A 16,396-nucleotide genomic window follows, 5' to 3' on the forward strand; every position below is an offset into this window, starting at 1 on the left:
GACTACCCTGGTGGCTCAGACGGTAAAGCGTCTTGCTTACAATGAGGGAGACCTGGGTTGGATCCCTGGGTCAGGAAGATACAAAGGAAGTGGCAACCCACTCCAGTACTCTTGCCTGGAAAATCCCATGGATGGAGGAGCTTGGTAGGCTACAGTCCATGGGGTCGCAAAGAGTCGGAAACGACTGAGCGATTTCACTTTCACTATACTTTCAAAAATACTTTCACATCTTCATTCTTGTTACCACTCTGTAAGATGAGTATGATTATCTTAAGTTTTTCAGCAGATGAAATATAAGAAAGGTACATATCTTAAGATTATATAACCAATAGGTTTTGAGCTTGGGCTTTTCAACCCCAAATACCAATTTTTTTTCTTCCACGGAACTGTGTAATTTTAACAACCATACATTTATTAACTATTACCTATACAGAGTAATCGGAGAGGGCAATGGCGCCCCACTCCAGTACTTTTGCCTGGAAGATCCCATGGACGGGGGAGCCTGGTGGGCTGCAGTCCATGGGGTCGCTAGAGTCGGACACGACTGAGTGACTTCACTTTCACTTTTCACTTTCATGCATTGGAGAAGGAAATGGCAACCCACTCCAGTGTTCTTGCTTGGAGAATCCCAGGGACGGGGAAGCCTGGTGGGCTGCCGTCTATGGGATTGCACAGAGTCGGACACGACTGAAGCGACGCAGCAGCAGCAGCAGCATACAGAGTAATAACAGGCATGGTATTTTCAGTTACATCTGGGTTTGTGTTTAGACTCTTCTAGCCTTATTAATTGTAGGCAAATTACTAAATTTTTGAGCTTTCACTTCTGCAATATAGGCTAAGACCTTATCTAAAAGTGATGACATAGAACTTGACACATAGTAGGTCCTCAGTAGGTGGTAATTTCCTTGTCCCTTCCCACCTCTATTTGGTACAATAGCCATACAAAGAAAATCAGTCTATGATCTTTCCTTGCCTTTCAGAAGCTTGTTATCTATTAAATAATAGGATAGAACACAGAAGCAACTCAGTTAAACTTTAGGAACTAGGAAGAAGAAAGTCATTTCCCAATCTAGGGAGCAGGGCTTAGCCAAAAACCTGCTTTTATAATTAATTCTGACCATTATGAGAGTGAAAAAAGTATCATTTATGGAAAAAAATTGTTGATTACATTTATTGGACCGGAATTATTGACCCAGAATGGTTATGATGTTGTTTAGTCTTCTGACTCTTTTGCGACCCCATGGACTGTAGCCCACCAGGCTCCTCTGAACATGGGATGTCCCAGGCAAGAATACTGGAGTGGGTTGCCATTTTCTTCTCCGGGGGATCTTCCTGACCCAGGGATCAAACCTGCTTTCTCTGCCTTGGCAAGCAGATTCTTTACCACTGAACCACTTGGTTATGTTACTTGTTCTCTATTGTTGATTTCATACTCCCTAAAGATAACTCTCCCAAAAGATGATTCTCTAGAAGTGTCAGAATAGTGTGAATAATGACAATAATGAAGATTATATGCGTTTAAATAACAGTATATTAAAGGTACTTTTCCCTTTTGGTGTTATAATGATAATTTGCTTTGAAGAACTAACTTTAGTTTTCTAATAGTTCCAAATTATAGATATTAAAAAGATTTTGGCATAAACATACAGCTTAACATTTTTAAAACGATAAATCTCAAGCATAACTGTATAGTGAATAATATAATGACCTACCCATCACCTACATTAAAACAGTTATCAAAATTTTAATGTATTTGCTTCATATTTCATCTGTATATTTTTCAGCCTGTCATCTGTGAAATATTGGAAAACCCCAGACATTATCATTTCACCCCATATGCTTCATTATGCATATCTAAAAATTATATACATTTTCTTATTTAATAACCATAAATCTATGATCAAAGTTAATATATCTTTGGTATTATCTGATTGTTACTTCATAACCAAATTTCTCTGACAGACTAAAATATGTCTTAAGTTTCTATTTCATCACTGGAATCCACATTTCTGATCACCACCACTGTTTCAAAGACAAGCTTTTGGTTATAAGATCATTGAATGAGAGAAGAAAAAAGCTTTCCACTAATTCAGCTCCACCATTTGAGAAATAATTTTAAGTACAAGCTCTGCTGAGTAGGTCTTTATATACAAAAATGGTACAATTTATTAAAATCTCAAACTATTCATCTGCTCTGAGCAGCCTCAGACTATTTGGATTTGAATCCTGGCTCCATCACTTACTAGCCATATGACCTTAAGCAAGTTACTTAATCCTTCAGTGCCTCACTTTCCTTTCTTGTGAAACAAGAGTATTACATTTATAATACATATTTGCATATTAAAAGCCCTGGGAAAACCTGTTGTAAAGAAACCTGTGTAACTTTGTTTAACCTATCACGTTATTTGACTATAGGATTCTGTGGGGAAAGAAAGTCTACTATAGATGATTAGGACTGGAACATACAATTATTGACCCCATAGTTTATTCTGAGGCTTCCCTAGTGGCTCAGATGGTAAAGAATCTACTTGCAGTGTGGGAGACCCAGGTTCGACCCCTGGGTCAGGAAGATCCCCTGGAGAAGGGAGTGGCTACCCACTCCAGTATTCTTGCCTGGAGAATCCATGGACAGAGGAGCCTGACTGGCTACAGTCTATAGGGTTATGAAGAGTCAGACACAACTGAAACAACACTTTGACTTTTTTCATAGTTTATTCTAACGCACATGTTGAACTCTCTAGAACAGCACGGTTCAACAGAAATATAATACAAAACACATAACTTAAAATTTTCAGATACATTAAAAAATAGTAGAAACAGGTGAAATTAACTTTTTAATCTTTTAAAGTAACTATGGACTTACAGGAAGTTACAAAAATAGTGCATAGAGTCCCATGAACCCTTCACTCAGATTCCCCCAATGATGACAACTTATGTAGCTTTCAAAGCCATGAAACTGACATACAGTACTGTTAAGCAGACTGCAAACCTTACTCAGTTTTCATCAATTTTTATATCCACTCTTTTGTGTATGTATATGAATACATAGTTCTATGCAATTTGGTCTCATTTATATATTTATTAAACCACCAGTGCAATCAAGATACAGCGCTGTTCTATCACCACCAAGGAACATCCTTATATACCCCTTTTTAGTCACTTCCATTCCTTTCTCCATACCCTGGAACCACTAATCTTTTCTTCACCTCTCTATTTTTCTCATTTGTGAGTGTAATATAAACAGAATCATATAATATATGTAACCTTTAGAGATTGGCTTTTTTCAGTAAGTATGTTGCCTTTGCAATCCATCCAAGTTGTTGCATGTATCAGTTCACTCCTTTTTATTGCTAAATCATATTCCACTATGTGTGTAGAGATACCAAAGTTTAATTATTCCCCTGTGCAAGGACATTTCAGTTCTTCTAATTTTTTTCCAATTATAAATAAAGCTGCTCTGAATGTTTGTGTACAGATTTTGTGTGAACATAAATTTTCATTTCTCTGGGGTTAAATACCCAAGAGTGCAATGGGTAGGTCTTATGATAAATGCATGCATTTAGTTTTATAAGAAACTGTGAAATTATTCCAGAGTGGTGGTACCATTTTACATTCCTACCAGCAGTGTATGAGAAATCCAGTTTCTCCATATCTTCACCTGCATTTAGTGTTATCACTGTATTTTATCTTAGCTGTTCTAATAAGTATGTTTTATACCTTATTATGTTTTCAATTTGCAGTGAAATAAGTTTTAATATATTTTGTTTAACCCCTGTATATCCGGAATATTATCAATTTAACATGTAACCAAAATGAAATAATTAGTGGTACATTCTTGTACTAAGACTTCAAAATCCTGTGTGTTTTACTGAGCGACTTCACTTTCACTTTTCACTTTCATGCATTGGAGAAGGAAATGGCAACCCACTCCAGTGTTCTTGCCTGGAGAATCTCAGGGACGGCGGAGCCTGGTGGGCTGCCGTCTCTGGGGTCGCACAGAGTTGGACATGACTGAAGTGACTTAGCAGCAGCAGCAGCAGCAGCATTTCCAGCTGACCACATTTTAACTCCTAGTGGCTAATGGCTATTGCATTGGATAGTTCCTGAACAGCAAGAAGTAGGTGACATAACTTGTAGATCAAGTTACTGAAAAGTATATATTTTTTTCTTTACAAAAAATACAACTTTTTCCATTTCACAGGAAAAGAATAACAAAACATGCTCTTAATCATCATCCTCTTCCTGAGCAACTGGATGAAATTTCCTCTACCAATGACAGCCATGAAAAAGACCTAAGTTCCCAAAGGTAATGACACCAAGTGTACTGTTTGCTTATTGCACTTGATAATGGCAAAAGTTTTGGGCTTTTTGCCTTAGGATTGGTATCAAGCCTTGTACTAATGAAACAAAAGAATTTTTGTCACATTTTTCAATACCATTCAACTTCCATTCTGGAACAACTAGTGGAAACATACTTATTTTTGTAATCTTTGAAAAATAGTATTATGAGGTAGTTAAAAGCAGAAACTCAGGAGGAATCCAAACAGACCTGATTTTTAATCTTGGTTTTGCCACCTATTAGCTGAATAGTATTGGGCAAGTTATTTACCTGGTAATAGTATCCCTTCAAGGGTGTAGTGAATATAAATGAGATAAAATATAGTAAATGCAGAGTAAATATTAGCTGCAATTATTATTTTAAGAAATAGGACAGAGGAGATGGTAACTTCACAGAGGGTTCTGAAAAGCAATTGTGGTATCATACAAAAATTATAGTCATAAAACCTTGTTTCAAAATCTAGTACTAAATTTCAAGAGTTTTTGTCTTAAAGTTCATCACTAGATGTACTGGTGAGTTTTACATCACCAGATTATTGTGAGGATAAAATGCAGTTAATATCTGTGAAAGTGCTTAGTAAACTAAAAGTGGCATACAAGTTCACATACTATTCCTAGTATTTCTGAAATGTCTTCAGTTTCTTGAGGGCAGATGTTATAAGTGAAGTGTTAAAAAATATTAATTGTAAACTAAGACTACAATTATTTAGAATGGCTGCCATCAATTCTGTAGGAATTAGGTCAGACCTTACTGTGATGCTTACATTTCAAATTCTTCATTTATTTTTGTCTCTCTGGATGTATTTGTACAAATGCCTATCACCTAAAAGATTGCTGAGTAGTTAATGCTACAGAAACTTGAGGAAATATAAGAACTTTTCTGTTTTCTCTTTTCCTTCCCACTTGTGCATTTAGTGAATCTGACATCACACAAGAATCACCTTTTACATCAGCTGACACTGGAAATTCAACGTCTGCTTTTCCAAGTTATACAAGCACAGGGATCTCTACTGAGGGCAGCTCGGACTTCTCCTGGGGATATGGTGTGAGTTTTATGTTATTGGTCTAATGGAGCGCTTGTGTGACTGTTCTGGGAGTTAGGATTTGTCAGTTTGGTCAGTATATTTCATGCCTTCCCTCTCCTACATTTTTTATTTTATTTTATTTGGCCACGCCATGTGGTATGCAGGATCTTAATTCCCCAACAAAGAATCAAACAGTGGAAGTGTGGAGTCTTAACCACTGGACCGCCGGGAAAGTCCCTCCTACTTTGTTTATTTACCCCTTAAAATAGCTGTAAAGAAGGCATCAATCTTTTGAGTAGTTGATCCTTAAAGATGCTTAGTGTTTGGCTTAAACAGCTGCAGGTCAGTATAGATCTGGACCCTGGATCTATTTTGCTGTGCTCAGTCCACTAATGTGTCTCTCCACTACTAATATTACCTTGTTGTTTAAAATGTTTTTGAAAGTTACTTCTAAGCCATATAGACTCGGAAAATGTTTACAATATATTGTTAAATGAAAAAAAGCCCATTAAAAACAATATGTGTAGTGTGGTTCTAATTTTATTTTACATATATTTTTGCTTATATATACTAGAAAAAAAGATTAAAGGTATTTACCTAAGATGTTTTTCAGCTATTATTAATTAACTGAGTGTTGTGATGAGATTTATTTATTCATTCATGACTATCTCCCATTGTATTTAAGACCAGCAACCTTCAAAGAAAATTTAAAAGACAAATTTTATGCATGTTTATCACCTTGATGCAATAGGTATTTTTATTCTGTTTAATATTTTGGTTTTTTTGGCCACAAGGCATGTGGGATCTTAGCTCCCCAAAACCCATACCCCCAGCATTGAAAGGCAAAGTCTTAATGACTGGACTGTCAGGGAAGTCCCTTAGTTTTTTTTTAAAGGGTATCTGATGCAGTGGGGTTGATGAGGAAAAAAAAATTATACACCTTATAGAAAATTGCATAACTTATGTATTGGGTGTGCATGCGTGCACGCGTGTGTGTATGAAAACAGTACACCGACCAAGATATAGACAGTCAGCTCCCACAAGGCTCCTCGATGCCCTCTCCCAGTCCCGAAGATAACCACTATTCTGATCTCTATCACCAGGTTTTCTTCTTCTTGCCCTTCATAGAAATGGAATCCTATAGTATGTATTAATAGTTATATCTGGCTACTTTTGCTTAGAATTCTTTGGACAGTTCATACATGATATTGCATATATTTGTAGTCTGTGAATTGCCTATTTATGTTTCATACTCACTTATTTTTTAATTTATCATTTTCATATTAATTAGTAGGAGTTCTTTATCTTTTAGATTAGGTGTGGTGAAAGTGAAAGTCTCTCAGTTGTGTCCAACTCTTTGCGACCTCATGGACTATACAGTCTATGGAATTCTCCAGGCCAGAATACTGGAGTGGGTAGCCTTTCCCTTCTCCAGGGGATCTTCCCAACCCAGGGATTGAACCAGGGTCTCCCGCATTGCAGGTGGATTCTTTACAAGCTGAGCTACAAGGAAGGTATATTTTTTCTCTTAAGGACTAAAGAGTAAATATTTCAGGTTTTACAGACTGTCAGGGCCCTCAGTGCTCACTGAGAAGGCAGCCATAGGCAGTGTATAAATAAATGGGCATGACAGAAGTCCAATAAAATGTTATTAGAAAACAGGTTGTGGGCTGGATTTATCCCACTGGTCATAATTTGCTGACCCCTACTCTAAATACTTTTAACAGAGACTCTTAGGAAGCTGTATTGTGTCCCTTCACCCTATAGAACTACAGAACTTTTGGCATTGTACCCAGTTGAAAACTTAACAACTGCTGTTACAGGTAGAGGTAGCTAATGAATTGTACAATAAGTCAGGAGATGGGCTTTCTGGAATGCCATTTTTTCCATTTATCCCCTTTCTCCTAATTCCTGCCTGGAACATGGACCTATGGCTAAAGGTAAAAACAGCCATTTTGAACCATAAAGCATCACTGAGAATGGAAATGATAGAAGAAACTGAATCCTTAATAGCCATGGAGCTACCGTATCAGCTGAGCTACCATATCAGCTTTTAATGCCTACCTGTAGATTAATTTTTTTATGAGAGAAAAATAAACTTTTGTTTAAGCCACTATTACTGTTTTTGTTAGTAGTAACTAAGTGCAGTTCATGTTTAATACACTAATTCTTTGTTAAATGTATTGCAAATATCTTTTCCTGATAAGTGGCTTTTGTAACTTTCACAAATTCTTCCACACTTAGGTCTTTAATCCCCGGAATGGTTTTTTTGTACATTCATATAGAAGGAACATAATTTTAATTTTTCTGTGTGGATAATGAATTGTTTCAGCACCATTTACTGACTAGTTCAGAATTTCTAAGCAAGGGCATTTTTGGCATTTTGGATATAGCTATACAGAAATGTCCCATATATATAGCAGGATGTTTAGTATTCATCATCTCTGCCTATTAAATACCTGTAGCAACCTCTGGTCATTGTGATCACTAAAAATGCACATACACATTTCCAGCTTCTTCCACGTGAAAGTAGTAGCATGAAAGTGTTAGTCGCTCAGTTGTGTCTGACTCTTGTGACCACATGGACTGTAGCCCTCCAGGTGCCTCTGTCCAGGGAATTCTCCAGGCAAGAATACTGGAGTGGGTAGCCATTCCCTTCTCCAGAGGATCTTCCTGATCCTTGTTGCATCCTTTTCTTGTTGATTTGCTGTTATCTCTGTTATAGATTAAATTTCAAAATATAAAGGGGTTTGTTCCTGGGCTATCTAAACTGTTCTATTCTAAAATCATGTTACTACAACTGACTTTAATGAAACTATAGCTTTATAATAATCTATAATATATGATAGGGAAGTCTTACTACACTGTTCATAATTGTATTGGCCAGTCTTTTTCATGTATGTTAGAATCTGATTATTAAATTGCATAGGTCAATTTGGAGAGGACTGCTATCTTTATGATAGTGAATTCTCCTAATCATGAATTTGATATATAAATCTATCCATTTAATATCCATTTCTTTAATGTCTTTTAATACATTTTTATAATTTTATCCATAAAAGTAATGTACATTTGTTGAAAATCTATTCCTAGGTACTTTGCATGGTATATGAAAAATTGTATTTTTAATCTATTTTTGCTAGTATATAGGTATAGAGTTCATCTTTTTTAAGGGAACTGAGTTGTAGGCTAATATTGACTTCTGGCAGAAATTTATATTCTTTGTCACGTGTTTAAAACTTCTGATATTTCATTTAAATATTTTAATAGATTTCTTATCTGTTTAACACTAGATTAGACTTTGGATTATTTTTACCTTTTTTACTATCATAATCACCTACATAAAATTCATTCTTTTAAAGTAAACAAGCGTTTTTTAGTATATTCACTGTTGTGTAAACTATCCTAATTCCAGAACATTTTCATCATCCCAAAAAGAAACCCAGTCTCCATTACTCTCCACTTCTCTCTTCACCTTGCCCCTGGCAACTACTAATATGCTTTCTGTCTTTATGTATTTGCCTGTTCTGATATTTCATATAAATGAAGCATATACTGTGCCACCTATTATATCTGGCTTATTTCATCTAGCATATATCCAGGTTTTATCCATGTTATAGCATATGCCAGTACTTCTTTTTTACTGATGAATATAATTTCATTGCATTGATATACCAATTTTGTTTATCCATCAGATGATGGACATTTGGGTTGCTTCACTTTGTTGCTATTATGATGCTACTATGAACATTTGTGTATGAGTTTTTCTGTGGACATGTTTTGAATATTCTTAGGTATATCCCTTAGGAGTGAAATTGCTGGGTGATATAAAAACTTTATGTTTAATATTTTGAAGAATACATTTCTCTTTGAAATTTATACCTATAATTGTGATTTTGTTCAAGGTTCCTGATTAGTGTGTAAATAATATTGATATTTTCCTTGAATTACACAAACATTTCATTGCAGATTTCACATGTATGTCAGAGTAGGTTATTCCTTTGAAATCCATTATTTTGTTAGTAAGGTTGTATCTTAATTAATGAAATTCAATTTTTGTGATCAGTTGCTATTACTGCATACTGTGTTTTCTTAATAACTTGAAACAACCTCCAACTTACAGAAAAGTTACAAGTACAGTAAAAAGAACATTCGTACCTTGATATCCATAAGGGACTGATTCTAGGACCCCCCCGCCATGAATACCAAAATCCATGGATGCTCAAGTCTCTTATATAAAATGGCACAGTATTTGCATATTACCTACGCACATCCTTCCATACACTTTAAATCCTCTCTAGATTATTTAAAATACCTAATACAATGTAAATGGGTTTTACATTTACAAACCCATGGATATGGAAGACCAACTGTTTTTTTCCTGAATGGTTTGAGAGTAAGTTACTGACATGATACTTGGACCAAACATTTTAGTGTGTATTTCCTTCAAACAAGGACACTCTATGTAACTAAAGGGCAAGCATCAAATTCAGGAAATTAACACTGCTACCATCTAATACACAGATTCCATTAAAGTTTCATTAGTTGTCCCAATAATATTCTTCATAGCAAAACCTTATATCACATTGTCATGTCTCTGTAGTCTCCCTCAATCTGGACTAGTTCTTCAATCTGTGATACCCAAGAAATGAGCTTGCTTTTCTCATTTCATTCTATTAGGTGGCACGTAGTTCCCATTATTGATGTTGTTCACTTTAATCACTTAATATGACTTTCCTTTGCATTTACAAGTATTTTATGGGGAGGTACATTGAAATTATGTAGCTACTATCCTGTTCCTCCTCTAACTTTCAGTTTATGGTTTACATCAGTATAGACTCAAGGATTCCTATTTTGTTCAGTTAGTTATAATACACAGTTATCATTATTTATTTTGAAGTTCCAATTGTCCCAGATTTGACCAGTAAGAGTTCGCTTCAAGCTGGTTTCTGTGCCATTTTGACATGTTCCCATCATTCTTTGAGTATTTCCTTACTGTCTGACACAAGGTATCCAGGCTTATTTTATATTTTCTTTGCCCCAGCCATGGAATCAGCCACTTCTCCAACGAGCCCTAATTCCTTTTAGTGCCATGTTTAGAAATAAGATTTGGGTGCTAAGTGTGCTTACTGCTTTTTAGGTGTCACTGATTCCTAAACCCTCCCAGTGGACAGAACTAGGGAATAGAAGTATTCTTCCTATTCCACTGTGAAATGACCCATTTCATTCTAGTTTTTTCCTTTTGCAAATTTGTAACTTCTTTCTCTGATAGAACATGGCTCCCCTTATAATTAATATATTTACTTATTTGATTAATCCCCCTGAACATAACCAGTTCCCCACTAATTCACTGCCTCCTAACCTCTGCAAATGCCCTTCTCACTCCACCTATGTTTCAACACCCTATGCTGGGTCACTGCCCCTTGCACCCTCCCACCCACTGAATGATCATTTTACCACTTCATACCTCCCTCTTCATATACTTTTCACTTCTCTCTCTCGATACCTGACACAAATGTAATAACTTTTTGTTATCACAAATGTAATAACTTTATAACACTGTACTTCTGTTTATATTCACCCATCCTTTGAGTTGTATTTGTTTCATCTTTTACTTCTATAAATATAAACTCCATCTTGTACTTTTTTTGCTTTATTCAGCTAGTTATCCCTTAGAGAAATCACCAAATAATATAGACTTTTCACTTATTTATCTTCTGGTGTTCTTTATCGCCTCATGCCCTAAAGATTCTAACTGCTTCATCTGCCCAGAATTCTGATCTCTGGGTCAGGAAGATCCCCTGGACGAGGGCATGGCAACACACTCCAGTATTCTTGCCTAGAGAATCCCATGGACAGAGGAGCCTGGCGGGCTACAATCCATAGGACTGCAAAGAGCTGGACATGATTAAGTGACTTAGCATGCACACATATACTATACAGTTGAGTCTTGCTCTTTTTTTTTAATCCATTCTGCATTTTACCCATTTTTTACCCATTCTATTTACATTTGTTTTAATTGTTGACATGGTTAGATTGAAATCTACCATCTTGCTATTACTTTTCCATTTGTCCCGTTTTGGGAAGTGGGTCCTTATTCTTTTCCTTTCCTGTCTTTCTCAGGTTAATCAAATGTTTGTTACTATTCAATTTTATTTTTCCCATTGGCATCTTAGCTTATTCTTCTTAAAAATTTTGCATCTCTTATGTCTCCTGTGTTGGCAGGCAGGTTCTTTACCATTAGTGCCACCTGGGAAGCCCATATTACTATATGGAAGAGATTAAATATAAAGACACAAATAGGTTAAAATTAAAAGGACAGAGAAAATTATACACACAATAAGCTGACAAGGTTGTATTAACATGAAACAACATAAACCTAAAGACACATAGTCGATCACTGGGAAAGAAGAATATTTTTTAGTGATAAAAAGGCAGTTTGGGGACCTCTCTGGAGGGTCTGGTGGTTAAGACTCCATGCTTCCACTGCAGGGGGCACAAAGTAAGACTGTATATGCTGTGTGGCCAAAAACAAACAAACAAACAAAAACCTGTTTAAAACAAAATATAGTAACACTTAGGGCAGTTTGCCTTAGCTGAAGCTGCCATACTGAATACCATAGACTGTGTGGCTTAAACAACAGACACTTATTTTCTCACAGTTCTGGAGGCTAGAAATCCAAACTTAAGATGCCATCAGGGCTGATTTCTGGTGAGGCTACTCTTCCTGGCTTACTGTATCCTCTATAACCTTTCTCCTGGGCATGAGCATAGGTAGAGAGATCTCTGATTCTCTTCCTCTTCTTATAAGAACACTAGTTCTTAGGGCTCCATCCTTGGGACCTCATTTTACCTTAATTTCCACCTTAAAGGCATTAACTCGAAATAGCATCACATTACAGATGAGGGCTTCAACATAGGAATTTGAGAGGACACAGTTCAGTCCATAACACAGTATACCAGGAAGATATAACAATTCTAAATAAATAAACATCTAATAGAGTCTCAAAATGTATGAAGAAAAACTGATAAAATTAAAGAGATTAGGTGAAATCATAATTACTGTTAGAGATTTTAGTTATTAATAAAGCAATTAGAAAGTCAGAAATAAATAAATAAAAGATCTGATGGTATACCCAACAAATGCAGAGTACATATCCTTCTTAAGAGCATATGGAATGCTCACAAGGACAGACTGTATGATGGACCATAAAATATCTCAATATTGTTTAAAAGATTAAATCGTACAGCGTATGCTTTCTGATTACAATAGATTTAATAGAAATCAATAATAAAATACCTGTAACAATTCCTAAATATTTGGAAATTAAATAACACTGCTCTAAATATTAAATTTCAGGGAAAATTAGAGGGTATTCTGCAACTACATGACAATAAAACCACAAAACATCCAAATTTATGGAAGCAGCTAAAGCAGTCCTTATAAAGACATCTATAGCTTTAAATACTTATTTAAGAAAAGAAGAAAGCTTTAAAATGAATAACCTAAGTTTCTACCCTAGATGCTAGGAAAGAAGAGTAAATAAACCCAAAGTAGAATGAAAGAAATAATTAAAAGCAAAATCAATGAAATAGAAAATAGGTAAATAAAAGAGAAAATGAACAAATTCAAGAATTTACCCTTTGAAAAGATTAATAGTAAGCCCTCTAGTGGTATTAGTCAAGGAAAAGCAAGAAAATGCAAATTATAAATATCGGGAATGAAAAAGGAGATGTCACTACAAATTCTACAGACATTAAATAAAAGACTTAACATAATAATATAAACAATTTTATGCCAATAAATGCTGTAACTTAAAAGAAATGGACAAAGTCCTTAAAAATCTGAACAGCTGTAAAACTCTTAAACTGAATCAATCTATTCTCATAGAGAAAACTCCAGGCTCAGATGGAAGAACATACATTTGTCGAAGAAATAACAGTAACACAAACACTTTATAGATCAGTGTACTACTGATGTCAAAACCTGACAAAGCCAATAAATATAATAGGAGAAAATTCTGAGGTGGGACTTGTAAATAGTATGACAGAGTGAGTACCCCCAAAAGCAACAATAAACTGGATGTAATGGTCAAAAGCAACCATTTCAGGATTCTGAAAATTAACTAAGGTACACAGAAAATGGAGAAGCAGTTATTCATCAAAAGTAAGAAAACTTGGAGTTAGAAACACTAAAAGTCTGTTCAACTTTAAAGGGTGCTGTGCTTAGTTACTCAGTCGTTTCTGACCTTTTGTGACCCCATGGACTGCAGCTGGCCAGGCTCCTCTGTCCATGGAATTCTCCAGGCACGAACACTGGAGTGGGTTGCCATGCCCTCCTCCAGGGTATCTTCCCAAGGGATCAAACCCAGGACTCCCGCATTGCAGGCAGATTCTTTACCAACTGAGCCACCAGGGAAGCCCAAGAGTAAGGAGTGGGTAGCCTGGTGGGCTGCCGTCTATGGGGTCGCACAGAGTCGGACACGACTGAAGCGACTTAGCAGCAGCAGCCTATCCCTTCTCCAGGGGATCTTCCCTACCCAGGAATCAAATGGGGGTTGCCTGCATTGCAGGCTGATTCTTTACCTGTTGTACTACCAAGGAAGCCCCTGAAAACTAGCAGTTTCACTACCAGAGAGGTCTCAATAGATTTGGAGTGGAACTTGGATGGGCTTTATATCCAATATCATTTTTAACAACAGTAGCACACTCAGTGGCATATGGAGAAGGAAAAACAGTGGCTCAGATAGTCTGAAGTTTCAGTACTAACTGGGGCAAAAAATGGATTGGCAGACTATCCAGAAATTTATCAAGCATCTGGGAAATAAGTCACAGGAGGCCCTAATAAACTCTTCACATATCCATGCAGAAAGAACAAAGAGGGCCCAAACTATGCACACATCCCTGGTTGATGCGAGTTAGTACACAAATGCAGAGGGGACATGAGAGGGCACAGAAATTAAGAGCCATAAAACTGCTTGAACACAAAGTAAACTTTAAGACAGAAAATACCAATAGAAAAAAGAACATTTCCATAATGATAAAAAGGCCAATTCTTTAGGAAAATAAAAGTTATAAATGTATACACACCTAACAATGAAGCCTTAAAGTATATGAAGCAAAATTACAGAATTTAAAAGAGAAATAAGAAACGAAAAGTTGTAGCTAAAGACTTCAGTACTCTACTCTTAATATTTCATAAAACAACCAAACAAAATCAGGAAGGATATTGAAGACTTGAACAATACTGTTAACCACCTGACCTAACTGAGTCTACCCAATGACAAGAGAATATATAATCTTCACATAAAAAACAAATCTCATAAATCTAAAAGGATTGAAATTATACTGGGTATGTTCAACCATGTTAGAATTAAGTTAGAAATGAACAATGATATAAATTAGGTATCCCAAAGTAGTTGACAATTAAAACGGTGCTCTTCTAAACAACTGATGAGTTAAATAACAATCTATAGGGAAGTCAGAAACCATCTTGAATGAAAGGGAAAAACAGAATATCAAAATTTACAAGATATAGCTAAAGTGGTGCTTAGAGGGAAATTTACAGCTTTAAATACCTATGTAAAAAGAAAATCAAGCTTACAGATATGGAACAGATTCGTGATGACAGAGGTGGGATTGGGCGTGGGTGAAAGAGATGAATATCAAAAGGTACAAACTTCCAGTTATAAGTCATGAGGATGTAATGTACAGCATAGTGACTATAGTTAAAATACTCTATTATGCAGTTGAGAGTTGCTAAGAGAAAAGATCTTAATTCTCATCACAAGGAAAAAAATTCTGTAACAACATATGGTGACTCACTGGGGAGACTGATTTGCTTTATATACAAATATTGAATTATGTTATACACACCAGAAACTAATATAATGTTGTATGTCAGTTATACCGCCATAGAAGAAAAATGCCTATAGAAATAAAGGAGCATGTTTGAATCACTAACATAAGCTTCCACCTTAAGAAACTAAAAAAGAAGAGCAAATTAAATCCAATGCAAGCAGAAGGAAGGAAATAATACAGATGACAGTAGAAATTAATGAAATAGAAAACAGAAAAACAATAGAGAAAGTAAACAAAATTGACAAGTCTTCAGTTTGATCAAGAAAAAATAAGACATAAATTAACAAGATTAGAAATGAAGACAAAGACATAACTACTGACCTTATGGAAAGTAAAAGGACTAAGGAAATATAATAAGCAACTTCATGTCAAGAATTTAGATAACTTAGATATAACAGACAAATTTCTAGACTAAAATCAAAGATTTTAATAAATTACAAAAGTTACTAGAAAAGAGGGACTACATATAATGGAGTAAAATTCAGACTTAAAATAGGTTGCTCACAATTAACAATGTCAGATGACAATGATCCTGTATCTTTAAAGTGCTAAGGAAAAAATGAGTGATGTATCTCCATCATATATGATAAATAATAAAATTATTACATAAATATGATATACTGTCATTTAGTGTGCGTGTGTGTAGAGAAAGCAAAATAAAGACATTTTGAGTATCTATAGAGTTTCCCATTCACATATACTCAACTAAAAGAATGATTAAAGGACAGACTGAAGCAAAAGGGAAATAAAGCCAGAAGAAAGAAGTGGGATACAAGAAGCAACAGAGAGAAAAATAATTGGCACGCTTTATTGGTAGTTACTAAAACAAATAACAATAACATTTTATGTGTTAAAAACAACACTAATACTAAAATTCAATATAAGATGCTGAGAGGGAAGTTAAAGAATATCAAAGATAAAAATCACACAGAAGATGCTTTCAGGGAAGTTGAAGCATATCAAAGTCCTTTTTAAAAATTTTTTTGTTTTACATAATTGGAATGTCATTTATCAAAGTGGCAAAAGATGTCTCAAACCCCTACATCCCTTTCTGTCCCTTTCAGTAATCTTGTAAGCTGAAGGAAGGTTTAGACTAGAAAGTAACCTTCAAACTTTTTAAACTGCAACCCACACTAAGACATGTAGTTGATATTGCAACCCAGCGTGTGTAC

General features: G+C 35.4%; 1 protein-coding gene across 6 annotated transcripts in view; it reads left to right on the forward strand.

The window, feature by feature from the left end:
* The window catches only part of FAM149B1 (family with sequence similarity 149 member B1), a 50,060-nt gene that overhangs the window by 1,185 nt on the left and 32,479 nt on the right, over positions 1-16,396 (forward strand). For 5 of the 6 annotated variants that reach the window (XM_025284746.3, XM_006060602.4, XM_025284747.3 and 2 more), the window contains exons 2-3: positions 4,202-4,306; positions 5,254-5,383. In XM_025284746.3, coding sequence (XP_025140531.1) covers positions 4,202-4,306; positions 5,254-5,383 — 235 coding nt within the window. Of the gene's footprint in view, positions 1-4,201; positions 4,307-5,253; positions 5,384-16,396 lie in introns of those variants that run through there. The other variant, XM_006060604.4, reaches the window with a different exon arrangement.

The sequence above is a fragment of the Bubalus bubalis genome, chromosome 4, assembly GCF_019923935.1.
Source record: "Bubalus bubalis isolate 160015118507 breed Murrah chromosome 4, NDDB_SH_1, whole genome shotgun sequence".
Lineage (NCBI taxonomy): Eukaryota > Metazoa > Chordata > Mammalia > Artiodactyla > Bovidae > Bubalus > Bubalus bubalis.